Source organism: Procambarus clarkii, chromosome 88, assembly GCF_040958095.1.
Source record: "Procambarus clarkii isolate CNS0578487 chromosome 88, FALCON_Pclarkii_2.0, whole genome shotgun sequence".
NCBI lineage: Eukaryota > Metazoa > Arthropoda > Malacostraca > Decapoda > Cambaridae > Procambarus > Procambarus clarkii.
The window spans coordinates 17,531,531-17,552,376 of record NC_091237.1 but is presented as its reverse complement, the minus strand read 5'-3'; the positions used below and the strand labels follow the sequence as shown (position 1 = coordinate 17,552,376).

At 48.0% G+C, this 20,846-nt stretch overlaps 2 protein-coding genes across 2 annotated transcripts in view; one reads left to right on the top strand and one right to left on the bottom strand.

Moving 5' to 3' along the window:
* Positions 1 to 12,235, top strand: part of LOC123748495 (uncharacterized protein DKFZp434B061) — a 174,232-nt gene extending 161,997 nt beyond the window's left edge. The window contains exon 8 of the mRNA XM_069317765.1: positions 10,114 to 12,235. The gene's annotated coding sequence lies outside the window, so the exon portion shown is untranslated. The remainder of the gene's footprint in view (positions 1 to 10,113) is intronic.
* A 7,267-nt stretch (positions 12,236 to 19,502) lies between these two features.
* LOC138359067 (protein psiQ-like) lies at positions 19,503 to 20,846 on the bottom strand. Its single transcript, XM_069317763.1, has one exon. The coding sequence runs from the start codon at positions 20,844 to 20,846 to the stop codon at positions 19,503 to 19,505; it is 1,344 nt and encodes a 447-aa protein (XP_069173864.1).

The window sequence follows — 20,846 nt, the reverse complement described above, 5'->3', positions numbered from 1 at the left end:
GTCTTCATCCAGCAAGGTTGGCCTTCCAGGAGGCCTGGTCGACGACCGGGCCGCGGGGACGCTAAGCCCTGGAAGCAAGGTAACCTTCCCTTCCTCATGGAATGGATCCTCTGTCCGCCGCGAGAGGGCAAAGGCGCTGAGGGCGTAGGTGCTGCCTCTTCCACATACCTGGCTCTCCCTCATACCTGGGTCTCCCTCATACCTGGGTCTCCCTCATACCTGGGTCTTCCTCATACCTGGCTCTCGTATACCTGGCATATCCTCGGGCTTCCCTCATCTCAACACCTGACCTCCCTCAAGGATCTGGAACTGGATAAGCTTCGGTCTGGCGTAACTATGGCGCGAGGTGTCCGTCATGTCGACAGCGAATGGTCATTGGCCAGCTGTGGCGGTGGAGGCTCTCTGGGTCCCTGGCCAGCTGTGGCGACGGTGGCCCTCGGGGTCCCTGGCCAGCTGTGGCGACGGTGGCCCTCGGGGTCCCTGGCCAGCTGTGGCGACGGTGGCCCTCGGGGTCCCTGGCCAGCTGTGGCGACGGTGGCCCTCGGGGTCCCTGGCCAGCTGTGGCGACGGTGGCCCTCGGGGTCCCTGGCCAGCTGTGGCGACGGTGGCCCTCGGGGTCCCTGGCCAGCTGTGGCAACGGTGGCCCTCGGGGTCCCTGGCCAGCTGTGGCGACGGTGGCCCTCTGGGTCCCTGGCCATCTGTGGCGACGGGGCCCCTCGGGGTCCCTGGCCAGCTGTGGCGACGGGGCCCCTCGGGGTCCCTGGCCAGCTGTGTGGAGGCTGACGACGGGGGCCCTCACTAGTCAGCCCTGTAGAACAACGCGAATTCGCTCAACTGGCTGTAATTCACTGAGATTAAATTAAATGTGTGTTGCATGGGCTGGAGAGAGAGGGAGAGGGAGAGGGAGAGGGTGGAATGGGGCAGGACAGAGGGAGTGAGGAATGGGAGGTAGGGAGAGTTAGAGAGAGGGAGGGAGGGAGGTATCGAGAATTAGAGTCAGGATATAGAAGAGGATTCAATTAATGTAAATACTCTGAAGCTCAGTGATGCGCGCACATATAAACACTCCCTCACGCACGCACACACCTCATGCACGCACGCACACACACACACACACACACACACACACACACACACACACACACACACACACACACACACACACACACACACACACACACACATACACACACACACGTATGTATGTGCAGCATCAGATAGCCTAATGTGCAATTAAAGTGCGATATTCGTCAACATATCATTTCATCCCCTGTGCACCATCCTTCAACATAAATTAAACTATTCAGAGTCGCAAAGGGAAATATGCATATAGGAGAAGGCACAGAGGCGGCTAGTTTATTGTGCACCCCATACTCATCCTGTGAGCGGTAGCGCAAAAAGCATTACAGAGGGCACAAAAGGTGTTCATCAGACCTCAACGGAGATTATTACATAAACAATTTCATCTATCCTTCACACCTTATAGTTACAATGTCAGTTAGTTACAAAGAATGTTCTCTTTTTATATATTTACAGTAAATCATTATACATTAATGGTAGGTCTTATCGCTAGTACATAATTGTTTGAGCAATGGAGATATTACAGAGTCATAGGGGAGCTTCTGTTTATTATTAGTCTTCACAATACACTACTTGTTTCTGAATCTCAGATGTCGTTTATCTCCTGGGATCGAAATATGGATACAGTGCAAGGATTTCAGGTATTGTATCCTTAGTAATAAGATAGGTTGCCATATCATACAACATGAGTTTAGATTTATCTCTAAATGGCTCAATTCTACTACAGTCCAAAATATAGTGTTTGAGTGTGTCCCTGTCTTTGTCTCACACACTTTGCCCTGTATATCATCAAGGTGCTTTCAGGGTCGAGTGCCGGCTCCTCAGCCCCGCCTCTTAGCCTCTGATCAATCAAGCAATCCACCATCTGACACTTTATTTAGAAACTGTTTACATAATGTCCTCTACAAGACCCACAAACAGGAAGATATCATTTTACTTTTAATACTAAAAAGTCTTGTTTTGTTTACATGTATGGCATTAGAGGCGTATATACAGAAAGCGTTGCGCGGTCGGGCCATATATAATGCAAAAAAACTATTCACTTTTCTGTTAAGTAAAGAGAACTCACATTTTATGGTAAAAGTCTAGTTAGGTTTTGGTTGAGTGTGAAAAAAAAGGAATATTCAGTCTTGTGAGGAAAGTCTGACGATAATATGTTCCTCTAACCTTTGTAATATCTTATGTTAAACGGAATTTCCTGGTTTTTACATCCGTGACACCTAGGAAGTACTTGGGCAGTGTTCCCTTGTTCCTTGTCCTCATGTCTCAGCTCCTTGTCCTCATATCCCAGCTCCTTGTCCTCATATCCCAGCTTCTTGTCCTCATATCCCAATCCTTGTCCTCATATCCCAGTTCCTTGTCCTCATATCCCAGCTCCTTGTCCTCATATCCCAGCTTCTTGTCCTCATATCCCAATCCTTGTCCTCATATCCCAGTTCCTTGTCCTCATATCCCAGCTCCTTGTCCTCATATTCCAGCTCCTTGTTCTCATATCTCAGCTCCTTGTCCTTATATCCCAGCTCCTTGTCCTTATATCCCAGCTCCTTGTCCTCATATTCCAGCTCCTTGTCCTCATATCCCAGCTTCTTGTCCTCATATCCCAGCTTCTTGTCCTCATATCCCAGCTTCTTGTCCTCATATCCCAGCTCCTTGTCCTCATATCCCAGCTCCTTGTCCTCATATCCCACCCCAAACACACGCACCATACCGACTGAACCACGATGAGTTCAAAAATATATAGAAAAAGTTTTTTTTTAATAATGCTGATAATATTATGCTTATTTTCTTAATAAAAGATTTTATAGTTTACCTTCTCAATAACATTGTTTATTAATATATAATTAATTGAATTACTTCAATATGTGTGAATTATTTTATAGTTAATTCAACATTCCTGTATTGATACATTTGGATAACATATTTCTTTTTAAATTATTAGAATAATTTGTCTATTTTTTTGGGCAGTGATTGTAATTCTGAAGTTTTCAGGTCGTGGATATAATTTATTGTTGATCCCAGTTCGACTCTCTCTCTCTCTCTCTCTCTCTCTCTCTCTCTCTCTCTCTCTCTCTCTCTCTCTCTCTCTCTCTCTCTCTCTCTCTCTCTCCCTCTCTCCCTCTCTCTCTCTCTCTCTCTCTCTCTCTCTCTCTCTCTCTCTCTCTCTCTCTCTCTCTCTCTCTCTCTCTCTCTCTCTCTCTCTCTCTCTCTCTCTCCCCCCCCCCCCCTCTCTCTCTCTCTCTCTCTCCCCCCCCCCCCCCTCTCTCTCTCTCTCTCTCTCTCTCTCTCTCTCTCTCTCTCTCTTAACCTGATGATTTCATCTTGATCTTATTGATGCATGTTGTTCTTGTGTGTTACTTGTTCACGTGTGTGTTCTCTTGTGCTTCTGTTCCTCCTTCTGTTCTTTCACCCTGATGCGCCTATTTACCTAGCAGTAAAATAGGTACTTGGGACTTAGACAGCTGCTACGGGCTGCTTCCTTGGGGGTGTTTGTAACAAAAAGGAGGCCTGGTCGAGGACCGGGCCGCGGGGACGCTAAGCCCCAAAATCATCTCAAGATAACCTCAAGATAACCTCCTCTTGAACTTGCATCTTTGTTGGCTATCATTTGTCTTTAATATTCCGTGGTTTATCATGTCTCGCTGCGTGCAGTTATCTGGTGAGTGGGAAGTGTGGATATATTTCAGCAAGAGTGCGTGACTCGGAATGTGTATGTGCGTACAGAGTGCGTGTGAGAGTGCGTGTAGTGGGTGCCCGGGGCGTGGACCATCGCGGGAGTAGTGGCACTAGCGAGGGGAGGGAGGCGTGTGAGGCGCCAGGCATTGAGAGAGGGGAGAGAGAGAGAGAGAGAGAGGGGAGAGGGAGAGACCGGCCCAGCCCACGCCTGAATGGTCGATTTTCCGGCTGGGCGGCTCCCTGCAGGACAGAGGCGGGCGCTGATTGGTTCCCGCCATTGATCGCCGCGAGCGCCCCCAACCGCGGGGCTACTTGTGTTGGCATTCACACATTTGGCACTCTCAGGCTTTTGGCACGTGGCGGTGCCCCACTGGACGACGCCAGGTGAGGGCACCTTCGTGGCCTCCTACGGCAGCAGCAGCAGCAGCGACGAGCCCTCTGAGGGGAAGGGTTGTAGAGGGGGTTAGTGTAGAGGCTAGCGGAGGTTGGCAGGCCGGCGAGGGTACTAGCGTAATAACCCAGACGAGGGGAATGTAGCGACGGGCCGGCCCACGAGGGGAGTGAGGGGACGAGGGAACAAGTGTACCACACATGATAACCACCGATTCCATTCCCCTACTCCCCCCCCCCGATCTTTTTATTCTTATCCCCCCCCACTCGCTTCCCCTCGTCCACTTGACTCTCTCCTCACTCCCCTTACTTCCCTCACTCTCTTCACTCTCCTCACTTTCTTCAGTTTCTCTACTATTTATTCCCCTCTATCCTCATTCTATGGGCGCCATCCCTTATATTCTCATACTTCCCTCTCTCTCCACTATCATCATCCTCTCTCTCTCTCTCTCTCTCTCTCTCTCTCTCTCTCTCTCTCTCTCTCTCTCTCTCTCTCTCTCTCTCTCTCTCTCTCTCTCTCTCTCTCTCTCTCTCTTGTCACGTGCTGCACACCTTGTAAACTGTTTACAATATGTATACCAAGCCGGAAAGATGCACAGGTTTCGTAAGGGCTTGGCGAATGTGGGATCTGTTTACATGTAACGGTAGACCAGACGGTAGACAAGAATTGACTACACCACCCCCGTCCCCCCATCCCCGGGGGTGTGGTGGGGGGGGGGGGGGGTAGGGGGTTTGGTGACAGTGTTGGTTACACCTGTCGCTAACACCTATGGGCACACCTGTCCGGGCCACTCCCTGGGCCTTGTGGACCAGGGTGTGGACCACGGTGTGGACCGACGTCTCCTTATAATTACTAAAACACTCATTTTTGTACATTATGCCCCTCCCCAACGTCCAAATTACAGAGTGCTATGAAATCTAGGAGGACTCACACAACTCTGCAGTTTCTATACATCTATAGGTTGGGTTAGGTGGGTTGCTCGAGTTAGTACGTTTCTGGTGAGGTTAGCACTCTGTGGTTTGTACGTTGTGGCAAAGGAAGAATATGGGGTGCGTCCCTTAGGCTAGTGAGTGACAAGTGTTGGCGCTCTACAGTGGAGGGCCCGCGTCCTCTCCCGCTCTTCAGGGAGCTGGGGGGCTCTACACTTCGAGTCTCCGTCAGTTCCTCCTGTCTAGAGCTTGGCTTGAGTCGTCCAACTGCAGGTGATGGTGGCCCGGTGTGTGGCCCACCTGGGGCCACCAGGGGCCACCTGGGCCCACCCGGAGCCACCTGGGGCCACCCGGAGCCACCTGGGGCCACCCGGGGCCACCTGGGGCCACCCGTGGCCACCTGGGGCCACCTGGAGCCACCTGGAGCCACCTGGAGCCACCTGGAGCCACCTGCTGCTGCCTGCCTCACCGCTCTAAATGGCGTCAGCAGCCGTCTGGTCTGCAGTATACGATTCGTCTCACTTCCTTTTTATCTACTTGCAGTGGGTGTCTGCTCTACGACCTCCACCTGCAGTGACTGACTGCTCTACGACCTTCACCTGCAGTGACTGACTGCTCTACGACCTCCACCTGCAGTGACTGACTGTTCTACGACCTTCACCTGCAGTGACTGACTGCTCTACGACCTCCACCTGCAGTGACTGTCTGCTCTCCGCCCTCCACCTGCAGTGACTGACTGTTCTACGACCTTCACCTGCAGTGACTGTCTGCTCTCCGCCCTCCACCTACAGTGACTGTCTGCTCTACGACCTCCACCTACAGTGACTGTCTGCTCTCCGCCCTCCACCTGCAGTGACTGTCTGCTCTCCGCCCTCCACCTACAGTGACTGTCTGCTCTACGACCTCCACCTGCAGTGACTGTCTGCTCTCCGACCTCCACCTACAGTGACTGTCTGCTCTCCGACCTCCACCTACAGTGACTGTCTGCTCTCTGACCTCCACCTACAGTGACTGTCTGATCTCCGACCTCCACCTACAGTGACTGTCTGCTCTCCGACCTCCACCTACAGTGACTGTCTGCTCTACGACCTCCACCTACAGTGACTGTCTGCTCTCCGACCTCCACCTACAGTGACTGTCTGATCTCCGACCTCCACCTACAGTGACTGTCTGCTCTACGACCTCCACCTACAGTGACTGTCTGCTCTACGACCTCCACCTACAGTGACTGTCTGCTCTCCGACCTCCACCTACAGTGACTGTCTGATCTCCGACCTCCACCTACAGTGACTGTCTGCTCTCCGACCTCCACCTACAGTGACTGTCTGATCTCCGACCTCCACCTACAGTGACTGTCTGATCTCCGACCTCCACCTACAGTGACTGTCTGATCTCCGACCTCCACCTACAGTGGCTGTCTGCTCAAAGCCACAAACAACAGCCGTCGTTGCTGAAACAACGGCAGCATCCAGCACCAACAGTTTACCTTACCAAACAACGGCAGTTTAATCACAAGGACGACGTGATAACTACCTCAAGACACCTTCACGACATTGACGAACGACAAATCCCTAGTGAAAGGAAGTCCTAAAGTCTCTCCCCCTCTCATCCACCTTCTTCGTCTATAATTCTTGCTGTTCCACCAGCTATCCACTCCCCATCCTCCCTTCCTATCCTCCGTTTGAATCTACCTTTCCCCTTTGGGGTACAAAACGTAACAGAAACTAAGTCTTCGTTATGTTTGAAACAAGTTATGTATCAAACAAGTACAAGAATGTAACAAATCTTGTATATATCTCAAAAAAAAAAAGTTTCAGATCTGGCCCTCGTCCTAGTGGGGGAATTACTCCTGGTAACTCGTAATTTTGTTTTGATGTATAAAATACAATCATACAGTGTTTGTTGACCAGATCACACACACTAGAAGGTGAAGGGACGACTGTCGTCCCTTCACCTTCTAGTGTGTGGTCTGGTCAATATACTTCAGCCACGTTATTGTGACTCATCGCCTGCATACAGAGTTTGAAACTCCAGTATAGAGTCTTTCCAGTACTGTAGTGACAGGAGACATTCTTTTCAATACAGTGGTGACAGGATACAATATATCCAATACATTAGTAACAGAATACATTTCCAATACAGTAGTGACAGTCTTTCCAACGCAGGTTTTGAAATCATGGTATTAGTCAACTCAAGTGGATAACCTAGGCTCAAATTACCCTCAGATATTGTGAATCTCGACTCCCCTACATCTCGACAATGGGCAGAGTTTCTTTCACCCTATGCCCCTGTTACCTAGCAGTAAAATAGGTACCTGGGTGTTAGTCAGCTGTCACGGGCTGCTTCCTGGGGGTGGAGGCCTGGTCGAGGACCGGGCCACGGGAACACTAAAGCCCCGAAATCATCTCAAGATAACCCTATTCATAGAAATTGATTGAAATCATGAAAATAAATTAATCATCAGCCTAATTCAACAAAATTAATCATGATATATAATCATGTATCAATTAATGTTGGTAAGATGTAAGAATTCGTTGTTGTTGTTGTTGTTGTTGATTCAGCTGCCAACATACCTCATACACCAACCAACATATACCAACATACACCTCAACATACCGAGAACAGCTTTCGGAATTCGTAGTCCTAGGGTTCTGGGTTCGATCCCCGGCGGAGGCGGAAATAAATGGGCAGAGTTTCTTTCACCCTAATGTCCCTGTTCACCTAGCAGTAAATAGGTACCTGGGAGTTAGACAGCTGCTACGGGCTGCTTCCTGGGGGGGTGGGGGTTGTAACAAAAAGGAGGCCTGGTCGAGAACTGGGCCGCGGGAGGACGCTAAGCCCCGAAATCATCTCAAGATAACCTCAAGATAACCTCCATGTCGAGGTGTGAGTGTTCTCACCTGGCACTTAGTTCAAGTGGCAGGTCTCTCTGCCACACTCCTCAAAACTTGTATTAAATTCATCGAGTTTTTCGTTACGAAGACTTTCCGATCTTTTGAGTAGCCTCACGACCTGTTCATCACGTTCAGCTTCTTTATGACGTTGGTGTAGGATAGTTAGGGGGCTGGGGCCAGATTCACGAAAGCAGTTACGCAAATACTTACGAACGTGTACATCTTCCCTTAATCTTTGACGGCTTTGGTTACATTTATTAAACAGTTTACAAGCATGAAAACTTGCCAATTAACTGTTGTTATTGTTATAAACAGCCTCCTGGTGCTTCGGAGCTCATTAACTGTTTAATAATTGGAAACAAAGCCGCCAAAGATTGAGAAAAGATGTACAGGTTCGTAAGTGCTTGCGTAAGTCCTTTCATGAATCTGGCTCCTGGTCCTTGGCTTTGGCTGCTCTGTCACTCTCATACTGCTTCTCTGCCGCTCTTCTGTGCTCCGGGTATTGCTTCCTGGGGTTCTTTTTATTCAACCTAAGACACTCACTGTCCGTCAAACAATGGGGAGAGTCTTGGCTCCTTTGATTCTACGGGATGGTTTTAATCTTTCTTCATCTGTGATTGTATTCGTTATGGACTGCGTTGTGGCTTGTGTTTTGTCCCTGAGTTCAGGGATAATCTCTTTGTGGTATGTTGCTGTTGCAAGCTTCCTTGGGCCCTCCTTCCTGGAAGGGCCCTTTCTTTCCTTCCTGGGAGGGCCCCTTCTTTCCTTACTGGGAGGGCCCCCTTCTCTTCTTCCTGGGAGGGACCCTTCTTTCCTTACTGGGAGGGCCCCCTTCTCTTCTTCCTGGGAGGGCCCCTTCTTTCCTTCCTGGGAGGGCCCCTTCCTTCCTTCCTGGGAGGGCCCCTTCTCTTCTTCCTGGGAGGGGGTCCCCTTCTCTCCTTCCTGGGAGGGCCCCCTTCTCTCCTTCCTGGGAGGGCCCCTTCCTCGTTCCTCTTATTGTTCTTTATTCTCTTGACTTTTCCCACCCTCAATTTGCTTGCTGAATATCTCCTTAACTTTGGTCCAATATATTCAAACTTTTCTCCCACGCTACTTGTAACTCTCCTTCCTTTTATGAGGCGCCCCTCCCTCACCATCCTCACACTCCCTCCCTCCTCCCTCACCATCCTCACACTCCCTCCCTCCTCCCTCACCATCCCCAGACTCCCTCCCTCCTCCCTCACCATCCCCAGACCCCGTCTTGAGCACCTCTAGCAGCCTTGGAGTGTAGTGAGTGTGGGTTATGAAGTGGTTGGTATGAGGAGGAGACGAGGCTGGCCATAGTCCCCCCCCCCATCCACCGCCCATGGGATGGGTATGGGGTGCATAACAAATGAGTCAATCAATCAAGCATGGGGTTGACAGCGGCCTCATGCCACCTGTTCACGCCCCCTTTGGTCCGTCACCTGTAGCAGGGTGGTCAACACGCCTCCTTTGGTGGGGAATATGTGAGTAAGGGGGTGTCAGGGGGGCCTGACGGCTGAGTGGACAGCGCTCGGGGTTCGTAGTCCTAAGAGTCCGGGTTGGAACCCTGGCGCAGGCGGAAACAAATAGGCAGAGTTGTTTTCACCTTGATGCTCTTTGTTCGTCTAGCAGTAAATAGGTACCTGGGAGTTAGACAGCTGCTACGGGCTGCTTCCTGTGGATGTGTGTGTGAAAATTAGGATTAAGAACCTCCCCTAAACGCTATGCATCCTAATGGCTGTACAAAAATGTAAGAACTCCTGTTATCTTGAGTGGTTATCTTGAGATGATTTCGGCGCTTTTTTAGTGTCCCCGCGGCCCGGTTCTCGACCAGGCCTCCACCCCCAGGAAGCAGCCCGTGACAGCTGACTAACACCCCAGGTACCTATTTTACTGCTAGGTAACAGGGGCATAGGGTGAAAGAAACTCTGCCCATTGTTTCTCGCCGGCGCCTGGGATCGAACCCAGGACCACAGGATCACAAGTCCCGCGTGCTGTCCGCTCGGCCGACCGGCTCCCTGTATATATAAATAAATAAATAAACTACTCAAAACGTCATCAAACAAATACATTACAAAAAACATCAATAATTGTGTAAATATATTCTCCTGGAAACTTGTTTTGATTGTTGTTGTTGTTTCAGATTCAGCTACTCAGAACGAAGAGTCCATGTAGCACCGGCTACGGTGAGCCCGTAATTGTGTTGGATTGTGTCATCAATAAGAACAAAGAGGTCCGGGGGAGAGCTGGAGTGACCAGGAGAGTGCGGGAGTGACGTGCCTCTGGCTGTCTGCTGAAGGATTACACTCGCTGGAACACCGTGTGAAGGGGGTTCGGAGACAATTACGTGGAGGAGATAAAGGCTCCACTCCATCTGCGGTACACCCGTGATCCTGCCCAGGGACAAACTCCCGCTGACCAACGTTCCAGTCCCCAGAGGGTTCCGTTACCAAGTTCCATTCCCCGTGCCACTCGCCTAGACAGTCGAGGTATTTCCAGTCATCTTTCTGGACCTTTCTGGCGCCTGGGGTGGGAAGAGGACGCCGGCGTCTCTGGCCAGGCGTCTCTGGCCCGGCATCTCTGGCCAGGCGTCTCTGGCCAGGCGTCTCTGGCCCGACGTCTGTGGCCAGGCGTCTCTGGCCAGGCGTCTCTGGCCCGACGTCTGTGGCCAGGCGTCTCTGGGTCTACTGCTCAACTCGGGAACAAGTAACAGCCATAAAGGAACAATTATTTCCACATAAGTTGTACGGGAGCCAGTAATGACGGCCGCGAACAATGAGGGACTCGTCAGTATGTTCGACGTGTTTCAATCGATGTTTAAAGGATTAAATCTCGTCCCCGCTGCGTTAAACAAGTGAGAATCGGAGTCCGATGAAGGGGTTCCAAATCTCCTTGTAATGATGCGAAGGGTTCAGACTCCCCCTCATTTTATTTTTGTCTCCCCATTTTATCCCTATTGATTAGAATCCGATTTAAGCTTATTTCACTAATTTGAGCCAGTGTGAGTAATTTAAGCTTATTTAACTTGCCTTCTCCCTCGCTCTTTTTTTTCTAAAGTATTTCAACATATTGCACTCATCACTCAAATGCAAAGCTAAAGCTCATTAGCATATTAGGATTTCTTTAACCTCGTTTTCTTTAAAAAAAAAATTTAGTTGTATGTTTTTAGCACTGAATGTAAAGGGTCAGTAGTATTGTGTACCTTGTTAGAACCAGTATGTGTTATTGTGTTGTGGTGTTAGAGGTGCTAGAGGAGTTAGAGGTGCTAGGGTGATAGAGGTGCTAGGGTGCTAGAGGTGTTAATGATACTGTTACGTTACAGTGTACTGATATAACTACCTTCCTACAGACCCAGGGGCCCCCAATCCTGGCTATTGCTGAATAATATCTTAGTTAATAATTAAGGTTCTCTACATTATGAGTGTTGGTGGTAAAATTCAGTAATAGTATAGGCAAAAATTAACAAGTTTCATTAACACAGTAAGATTATAATACAGGTTAAAAGTGGTAAGATCTTACTCTAAAAGAATGCCAACAAGATCCCAAATCTGATATTCAGAAACGGTTGAGTAAGACACGTATAAATCAAGTAATCCTTATAATACAAGTAATCCCTATAAGGCAAGTAATCCCTATAAGAAACAATTAACCTATGAAAATCAATATATTAGGTGGCAGCACTTTAATTTATTAATTATACAAGAAATACATTACTAATTATTTCTTTATACACTACATGTTAACAAGAGCTCACTTCTTAATTTCCTCCTCATTAATTAATAAAACCAACAATAAGAAAATTCAGTACTAGTGCTGTTAACTTGAACTACAATACACACCATCAATTATACACTAGTTATCTTTAAATACAATATCAATTAACTCCACTATCTAGTCAAAGACACCTTCCATATATTCCATATTATAACCTGGTATATTATATTCCATATTATAACCCGGGGGTGGAGGCCTGGTCGAGGACCGGGCCGCGGGGACACTAAAGCCCCGAAATCATCTCAAGATAACCTCAAGATAACCTACACCAACAAATTCCAATAACACTTCATTTTCCCCTAATTACTGTAAGTCTCCACAATTTGGGGCCTTCTTTACATAATTATATATTATCCCTACAGTAATTAAGCTCCACAAATGTACTTTTATGTACTTTTAGAGTACATTAAACAAAGATGACAACATCACCTGGTGCAGCAATGTGTTACTTATTTGCATCACCACCGGCTTGTGGAAATGTAAAATAGAGTACTAACCCATAGAGTACTTTCAATAGCCTAATCCATAGAGTACTAACCCATAGAGTACTTTCAATAGCCTAATCCATAGAGTACTAACCTATAGAGTACTTACAATAGCCTAATCCATAGAGTACTAACCCATAGAGTACTTACAATAGCCTAATCCATAGAGTACTAACCCATAGAGTACTTACAATAGCCTAATCCATAGAGTACTAACCCATAGAGTACTTACAATAGCCTAATCCATAGAGTACTTACAATAGCCTAATCTATAGAGTACTTACAATAGCCTAATCCATAGAGTACTAACCCATAGAGTACTTACAATAGCCTAATCCATAGAGTACTTACAATAGCCTAATCTATAGAGTACTTACAATAGCCTAATCCATAGAGTACTAACCCATAGAGTACTTACAATAGCCTAACCCATAGAGTACTTACAATAGCCTAATCCATAGAGTACTTACAATAGCCTAATCCATAGAGTACTAACCCATAGAGTACTTACAATAGCCTAACCCATAGAGTACTTACAATAGCCTAACCCATAGAGTACTTACAATAGTCTAATCCATGGAGTACTAACCCATAGAGTACTTACAATAGCCTAACCCATAGAGTACTTACAATAGCCTAATCCATAGAGTACTAACCCATAGAGTACTTTCAATAGCCTAATCCATAGAGTACTAACCTATAGAGTACTTACAATAGCCTAATCCATAGAGTACTAACCCATAGAGTACTTACAATAGCCTAATCCATAGAGTACTAACCCATAGAGTACTTACAATAGCCTAATCCATAGAGTACTAACCCATAGAGTACTTACAATAGCCTAATCCATAGAGTACTTACAATAGCCTAATCTATAGAGTACTTACAATAGCCTAATCCATAGAGTACTAACCCATAGAGTACTTTCAATAGCCTAATCCATAGAGTACTAACCCATAGAGTACTTTCAATAGCCTAATCCATAGAGTACTAACCTATAGAGTACTTACAATAGCCTAATCCATAGAGTACTAACCCATAGAGTACTTACAATAGCCTAATCCATAGAGTACTAACCCATAGAGTACTTACAATAGCCTAATCCATAGAGTACTAACCCATAGAGTACTTACAATAGCCTAATCCATAGAGTACTTACAATAGCCTAATCTATAGAGTACTTACAATAGCCTAATCCATAGAGTACTAACCCATAGAGTACTTACAATAGCCTAATCCATAGAGTACTTACAATAGCCTAATCTATAGAGTACTTACAATAGCCTAATCCATAGAGTACTAACCCATAGAGTACTTACAATAGCCTAACCCATAGAGTACTTACAATAGCCTAATCCATAGAGTACTTACAATAGCCTAATCCATAGAGTACTAACCCATAGAGTACTTACAATAGCCTAACCCATAGAGTACTTACAATAGCCTAACCCATAGAGTACTTACAATAGTCTAATCCATGGAGTACTAACCCATAGAGTACTTACAATAGCCTAACCCATAGAGTACTTACAATAGCCTAATCCATAGAGTACTAACCCATAGAGTACTTACAATAGCCTAACCCATAGAGTACTTACAATAGCCTAACCCATAGAGTACTTACAATAGCCTAATCCATAGAGTACTAACCCATAGAGTACTTACAATAGCCTAACCCATAGAGTACTTACAATAGCCTAACCCATAGAGTACTTACAATAGCCTAACCCATAGAATACTTACAATAGCCTAACCCATAGAGTACTTACAATAGCCTAATCCATAGAGTACTTTCAATAAGCTAATTCTTTATAATTTATGTAAATAAAAACTTACACCCTAAACCATATTATTCATCAAAACCTTCTTGAGATTTGTTTGAGCAAACTATTAATACTAATTATAGATTAGAATTCACACTCCTACCCAATCCTATTAACTCAAATTAATCAATAGCCTAACCTGGCAAGTTAACATGCGTCTAGTTATCATTGTGATAACCATCTTAATTTAGCATGTGTTCAATACTAACTTTACATGCACCTTTCTCTTTGCAACATCTGCAATTGAACCACGACTCACTCTTAATCAACTATACATGTTCACGATGGTATGCAAATTTTATCACAAGGTATTTTAGTCAAGTTTTGGCTCAGGCTTCAGATTTGTCCCTAACAGTTTTCTATCAGAAGTTATAGATTAGTGTGTGTGGTGGAGTGAGGTTCTAGCTCTATGATCCGCCTACTTGTCTTGTTATATCCTATTGCCTTATAACTTAAATTGCCCTAATGATCGAATTCCTTGTTGAATCTGACCTTAAAGTTATGGATAGAGGTGGCTTCTACAACTTGCTTTTTCAGTGCATTCCACTTGTTGACCTTCCGTACAGGGTATAAGTATTTCATTACATTTCTTCGATTCGTTTGTATTTCCAGCTTCCATTTTTGTCCACTTATGATATATTCTCCCAGTTTAAAAGATTATATCCTTGTCCACCTTGAGTTGTAAGATCTTGCTTCGTTAGCCTCTCCTCATAGTTTAACCCTTTTAGCTCTGGCACCAGTCTTGTTGCAAACCTATTTACTTTTTAATTATAGTTGTATGCTTCATAAGTTGCGGATTCCACGCCGGTGTTGCATATTCCAGTATTGGTCTAACGTATGTTGTGTAGATATTACATCGAAGGAGTCCTGATTTAGGTTTCTAAATGTTGTTCATATGTCTGCCAGCGTCCCATATTCTGCTGATGTGGAATTATATCCATTCCTAAATCTTTCTCTTTATCCCTTATGGTGTAGATACCTCCTGATCTCTCTTGCTCCCTTTCCCATCTTCATCATCAAACATTTGTTGGGATTGAATTCCAGCAACCACTTATCCGCCCCACTCCTGAAGTTATTCGAGGTCTTCCTGTAACTTCCTTCAGTCGTTCTCTATTTTTACATTTCTCATTAGCTTTACATCTCCTGGAAACACTGACGCGTGTGAGTTCACTCCCCCGTGTTTGTGGCGGTGTTGTGGTAGTGTGTTATAAGTGGTGTTGTCGTGGTAGTTGTATTGTGGTGTTGTGGTGTTTAATATAAAATTCTGTACTTCTTATTTCTAAGGAAAAAGTCAAGATAATATATTTAATGATTATTAGCCTTCAGTAACAGTTGTGTTGCCAGGATTAATTTAGCCTCACCTCGTCATGTTGGCTCGTATTATTCCTTGTTTGTGTTCGTTGCTTAGTTGTAAGACAGAAAAGGGGGGGTAAGCATCCCTTACACCCCGACCAGGTCCTCTTTAAGGGGTCAAGTCCCCAAGAGGACCTGAAGAGAGATCAGGGGCCGGCCAGGGGTCTTGGAACCCAAACTCAGACAACACCATAGAACCCACACTCAGACCACACCCTGGAAGCTACACTCAGACCACACCCTGGAACCCACACTCAGACCACACCCTGGAACCCACACTCAGATCACACCCTGTAGCCTAACTGGATTTTGAAAATAACATTTTGTCTTCGACTGGATTCCTCCTCTCGCTACCCCTTGTCTTCATCTGGCCGACGGGCCCTCCTGTTTCCCACACATCAGCAGCTAAGCTTGGCCTCTCGACCCACTCCAAAAGGATTTTCATCAGGATGGCATTTACCCCTGGTTATCTAGGTGGCATCTCCCGGGGAGAGTGTGGGTTACGCTCTCTCACCCACCAATCGCGCGCCGCGCCACTCTTGCTGATGCGCTAATTGCCCGCGACAAGTGGACGGTGCTGACCCAGAGTGCTTGCTACCTACTCCTGCTGTAAGTGCTGCGCCTGCTGCTGCTGCTGCTGCTTCTCCTGCTGCTGCTGCTGCTACTACTGCTGGTGCTGCTGCTGCTTCTCCTGCTGCTGCTGCTGCTACTGCTGCGGCTGCTGCTGCTTCTCCTTCTCCTGCTGCTACTGCTGCTGGTGCTGCTGCTGCTTCTCCTGCTGCTGCTACTACTGCGGCTGCTGCTGCTTCTCCTGCTGCTGCTGCTGCTGCTGCTACTGCTGCTGCTGCTGCTGCTGTTGTTGTTCCTGCTGCTATCCTGCCGCTGTAGCTAGTCAATTCACTCTATTTCGACGCCATCTTAAGCAGGTTATCTTGTCATCGTTGGCCAAATATTATGATGATATATATAGTTATATTAGTATATATGTATAATTAAGGGATTTACATATATATAAATATATATATATATATATATATATATATATATATATAAATCTTAGTTGTTTATCTAGAGGGTGATGCTGGTGTTGGCGCCAAGGGTCTCAGGCGCCACGCTGCAGCTTCGGCTCCTCACCACGGGGGCGGAGACCCCCTAAGGTGACACTAAGAGTGACACACTAGGGGTGACACCGACAGCGAAGCTCAATGTCACGTTAAAATATGCTGGTCCGCTCGGGGAAAACAAAAGTGGGGGGGGACCAGCTATAAATTAGCTACGTTCGTCTTGCGCATCTACACCTTGTCAGTCTTAAGTGTTCTGGTGTGTATCTTATCTCCACCTCCAAAGGTGTATCTTACGATGACCACCAAAGGTGTATCCTAATTACGACGACCGCCATGCGTATTATCTTACGATGAGCATCGTTGGGTATCTTATTCCGTTATTGGTTAGAATTCTCAATTATGGAGTACTAGGTTTCTTTCCAAATAAAAATTAGTAAGTCTGCACAATTATCCCCCCCCCCCTGTCCAGCCACTGAAGGGGGCACACCCCTCCCCCAGCCAGAGAGGGGGGCACATCCCCCTTCCAGCCAGAGAGGGGGGCACATCCCCCCCCTTCCAGCCAGAGAGGGGGGCACATCCCTCTTCCAGCCAGAGAGGGGGGCACACCCCCCCCCCCTTCCAGCCAGAGAGGGGGGCACATCCCCCCTTCCAGCCAGAGAGGGGGGGCACATCCCCCCTTCCAGCTAGAGAGGGGGGGCACATCCCCCCCTCCAGCCAGAGAGGGGGGCACATCCCCCCTTCCAGCCAGAGAGGGGGGGGGGCACATCCCCCCTTCCAGCTAGAGAGGGGGGCACATCCCCCCCTCCAGCCAGAGAGGGGGGGGCACACACACATGCCAACACGGCGAAGGGATGAAAAGGTTCTAAATTAGAGACAGACGCTGCAATAACCACAGTCGGCAGCCAAGTTGGTATTAAAGAGACAGCAGAGGAGGCGACCATTTTCACGTTAGTTCCGCCCGCTGCCTCCTTACGCGGCCCGCAGACCGTGAACCCTACCATGGCCTGCTGCCTGGCCTTCCTCTGACGTCTCCTCTACCATGGCCTGCTGCCTGGCCTTCCTCTGACGTCTCCTCTACCATGGCCTGCTGCCCGGCCTTCCTCTGACTCCTCCACTACCATGGCCTGCTGCCCGGCCTTCCTCTGACTCCTCCACTACCATGGCCTGCTGCCCGGCCTTCCTCTGACTCCTCCACTACCATGGCCTGCTGCCCGGCCTTCCTCTGACTCCTCCACTACCATGGCCTGCTGCCCGGACCTTCCGTAGCACTTTCACTACCCATGGTAGTGAAGTTAGACCCTTTCTTCAACGCCTCCGCCAGCATCGCAAGCTCAAAGCAAGTTCCAGCTCGACCAGGAGGACAGTGATTGAGGTGCGGTTAAGTGGATGCTGGCTTGATGTACGGGGTCTTGGGATGAACGTCCGGGTCCCACAAGAGAACTCCAGGTTTATCCACTCCGTGTTTACCATTTTGTTCACACAACCTGCCCCCAGGAAGAAGTCCGGGCGACAAGGCGCAAGTTACACGGAATCGTTCGATTTTCACCCGGTGTGTCGAGGGTGAGAACCGTCGCATCACTCCACGCCTTAGGGAACACACACACACACCCTTTTACCATATATCCAAGTGTTGTATCATGGGATATTGTCTCAGTCGGGAGCTGTCTCGATACTCGTTCGAGGCGTTGCTTGCAATTGATGCAGTGGATAAGGTACAGTGTGAACCTTCCCACCGCGAGAGGAGGAATCCTCTTGGGGGTCCTGTCGACAGCGGTCTTGATGATAGGAAGAGGGATTTATTCGCAGAGTTAGTAACAAACTTGCAGCCTCTCCTGGGTTGATCACTGTCTCTATGGCGATGTTGAGAGCTAGTGGGTGGTGATATATGTAACGTTATGATATGTTTCACACTCTCTTCCGGAGCAGGTATAATGGATGTCGAAGAATGAATAGTGGACAGAAGATGTACAGTATTCAGACTTGAAGAACTCGTTATCGCGACGTGCCCAATAGAAACGTTCCATTACTGAAAGCTTTGCAAGCCGTTGCACCTGTTAGCAACGGGCACTATTCCTGCAGCACAAATATATATGAAGTGTAAAAAAAAACACTCTACGTCCGTATTTACATTTTGGAAGACGTGGGCTTCAGTTCACAGTACAGTAACCACCTTAAAATGTGGGCATTGAGCTCCAGCGTCATCTGGGAGACGGGTGTAGCACCGGTGGACACCCGGACCGTATGGGACATGAGTGGACAGTACTGGTCCACTGTCTTGTAGATCATGTACATGTAGCAATGTGTTTTCATGTCACAGGGGAACATATTGACAGATCTATGGCCTTGAAGACTGTATGTGGAAATTAGTGGGTTGTCCAGTATGTCAAATAAACGATCTGCTCTCACTACACACAGAAATCATAATAGCCTGATGCATCAAATGAACAAATCCACAAGGGCGTGACGCGGATTCGAACCTACGTCCGAGAGCATCCCAGAAGTATTCTTCTGGGATGTTCAGAGCTCAATTAAGGCAGCGTCTGGGATGCTCTCGGACGTAGGTTCGAATCCTCGTCACGGCCCTTGTGGATTTGTTCAAGCTGCTCTCCTTTATCCACGTGGCCATAGAGTTCTTCCATATGATTGGATATGTTGGCCCCCATATGGCGTTCATTCCAACTCTGGAAATGATAAAAATTGGGACTGGAGTAAAGCGATGAGATTAACACATACAAATCCGGTGGAAGAATCAGCATGTTGGGCGACAGATATATATATATTGCAAATAGGGAATCTTGAACCCCATGTGTAGTTGTGGTTCAAATGCCTGACCTGAAGCTCAGAGGGAGACGGGAGACATCTGGCGTCACGCAGTGTGCAGTCGCACCTCCACAGATCTCCAGTATCAGCTCTTGATACTGGTAATGGCTCAAAAGGACCACCACTTACGGGCTATTCATGCCCGTGCCACCTTTTGGGTGGCTTAATGTTCATCAATCAATCAATCTCAGAGGGATATAGATGTCGCAACCATCATAGGGTAGACGACATCTGGAAATCGGTGCAACTCCTCGGGGGACTGAGAATAACGCAGCCTAACTTTGTTTCGTTCTGAGCGCACATGTGCCGGGTGACTGCACAGTTCTGAGTGCACATGTGCGGGGTGACTGCACAGTTCTGAGTGCACATGTGCGGGGTGACTACACAGTTCTGAGTGCACATGTGCGGGGTGACTGCACAGTTCTGAGTGCACATGTGCGGGGTGACTGCACAGTTCTGAGTGCACATGTGCGGGGTGACTACACAGTTCTGAGTGCACATGTGCGGGGTGACTGCACAGTTCTGAGTGCACATGTGCGGGGTGACTGCACAGTTCTGAGTGCACATGTGCGGGGTGACTACACAGTTCTGAGTGCACATGTGCGGGGTGACTACACAGTTCTGAGTGCACATGTGCGGGGTGACTACACAGTTCTGAGTGCACATGTGCGGGGTGACTACACAGTTCTGAGTGCACATGTGCGGGGTGACTACACAGTTCTGAGTGCACATGTGCGGGGTGACTGCACAGTTCTGAGTGCACATGTGCGGGGTGACTGCACAGTTCTGAGTGCACATGTGCGGGGTGACTACACAGTTCTGAGTGCACATGTGCGGGGTGACTACACAGTTCTGAGTGCACATGTGCGGGGTGACTACACAGTTCTGAGTGCACATGTGCGGGGTGACTGCACAGTTCTGAGTGCACATGTGCGGGGTGACTACACAGTTCTGAGTGCACATGTGCGGGGTGACTACACAGTTCTGAGTGCACATGTGCCGGGTGACTGCACAGTTCTGAGTGCACATGTGCGGGGTGACTACACAGTTCTGAGTGCACATGTGCCGGGTGACTGCACAGTTCTGAGTGCACATGTGCGGGGTGACTACACAGTTCTGAGTGCACATGTGCGGGGTGACTACACAGTTCTGAGTGCACATGTGCCGGGTGACTGCACAGTTCTGAGTGCACATGTGCGGGGTGACTGCACAGTTCTGAGTGCACATGTGCGGGGTGACTGCACAGTTCTGAGTGCACATGTGCGGGGTGACTACACAGTTCTGAGTGCACATGTGCGGGGTGACTGCACAGTTCTGAGTGCACATGTGCGGGGTGACTACACAGTTCTGAGTGCACATGTGCCGGGTGACTGCACAGTTCTGAGTGCACATGTGCGGGGTGACTACACAGTTCTGAGTGCACATGTGCGGGGTGACTGCACAGTTCTGAGTGCACATGTGCGGGGTGACTGCACAGTTCTGAGTGCACATGTGCGGGGTGACTACACAGTTCTGAGTGCACATGTGCGGGGTGACTACACAGTTCTGAGTGCACAT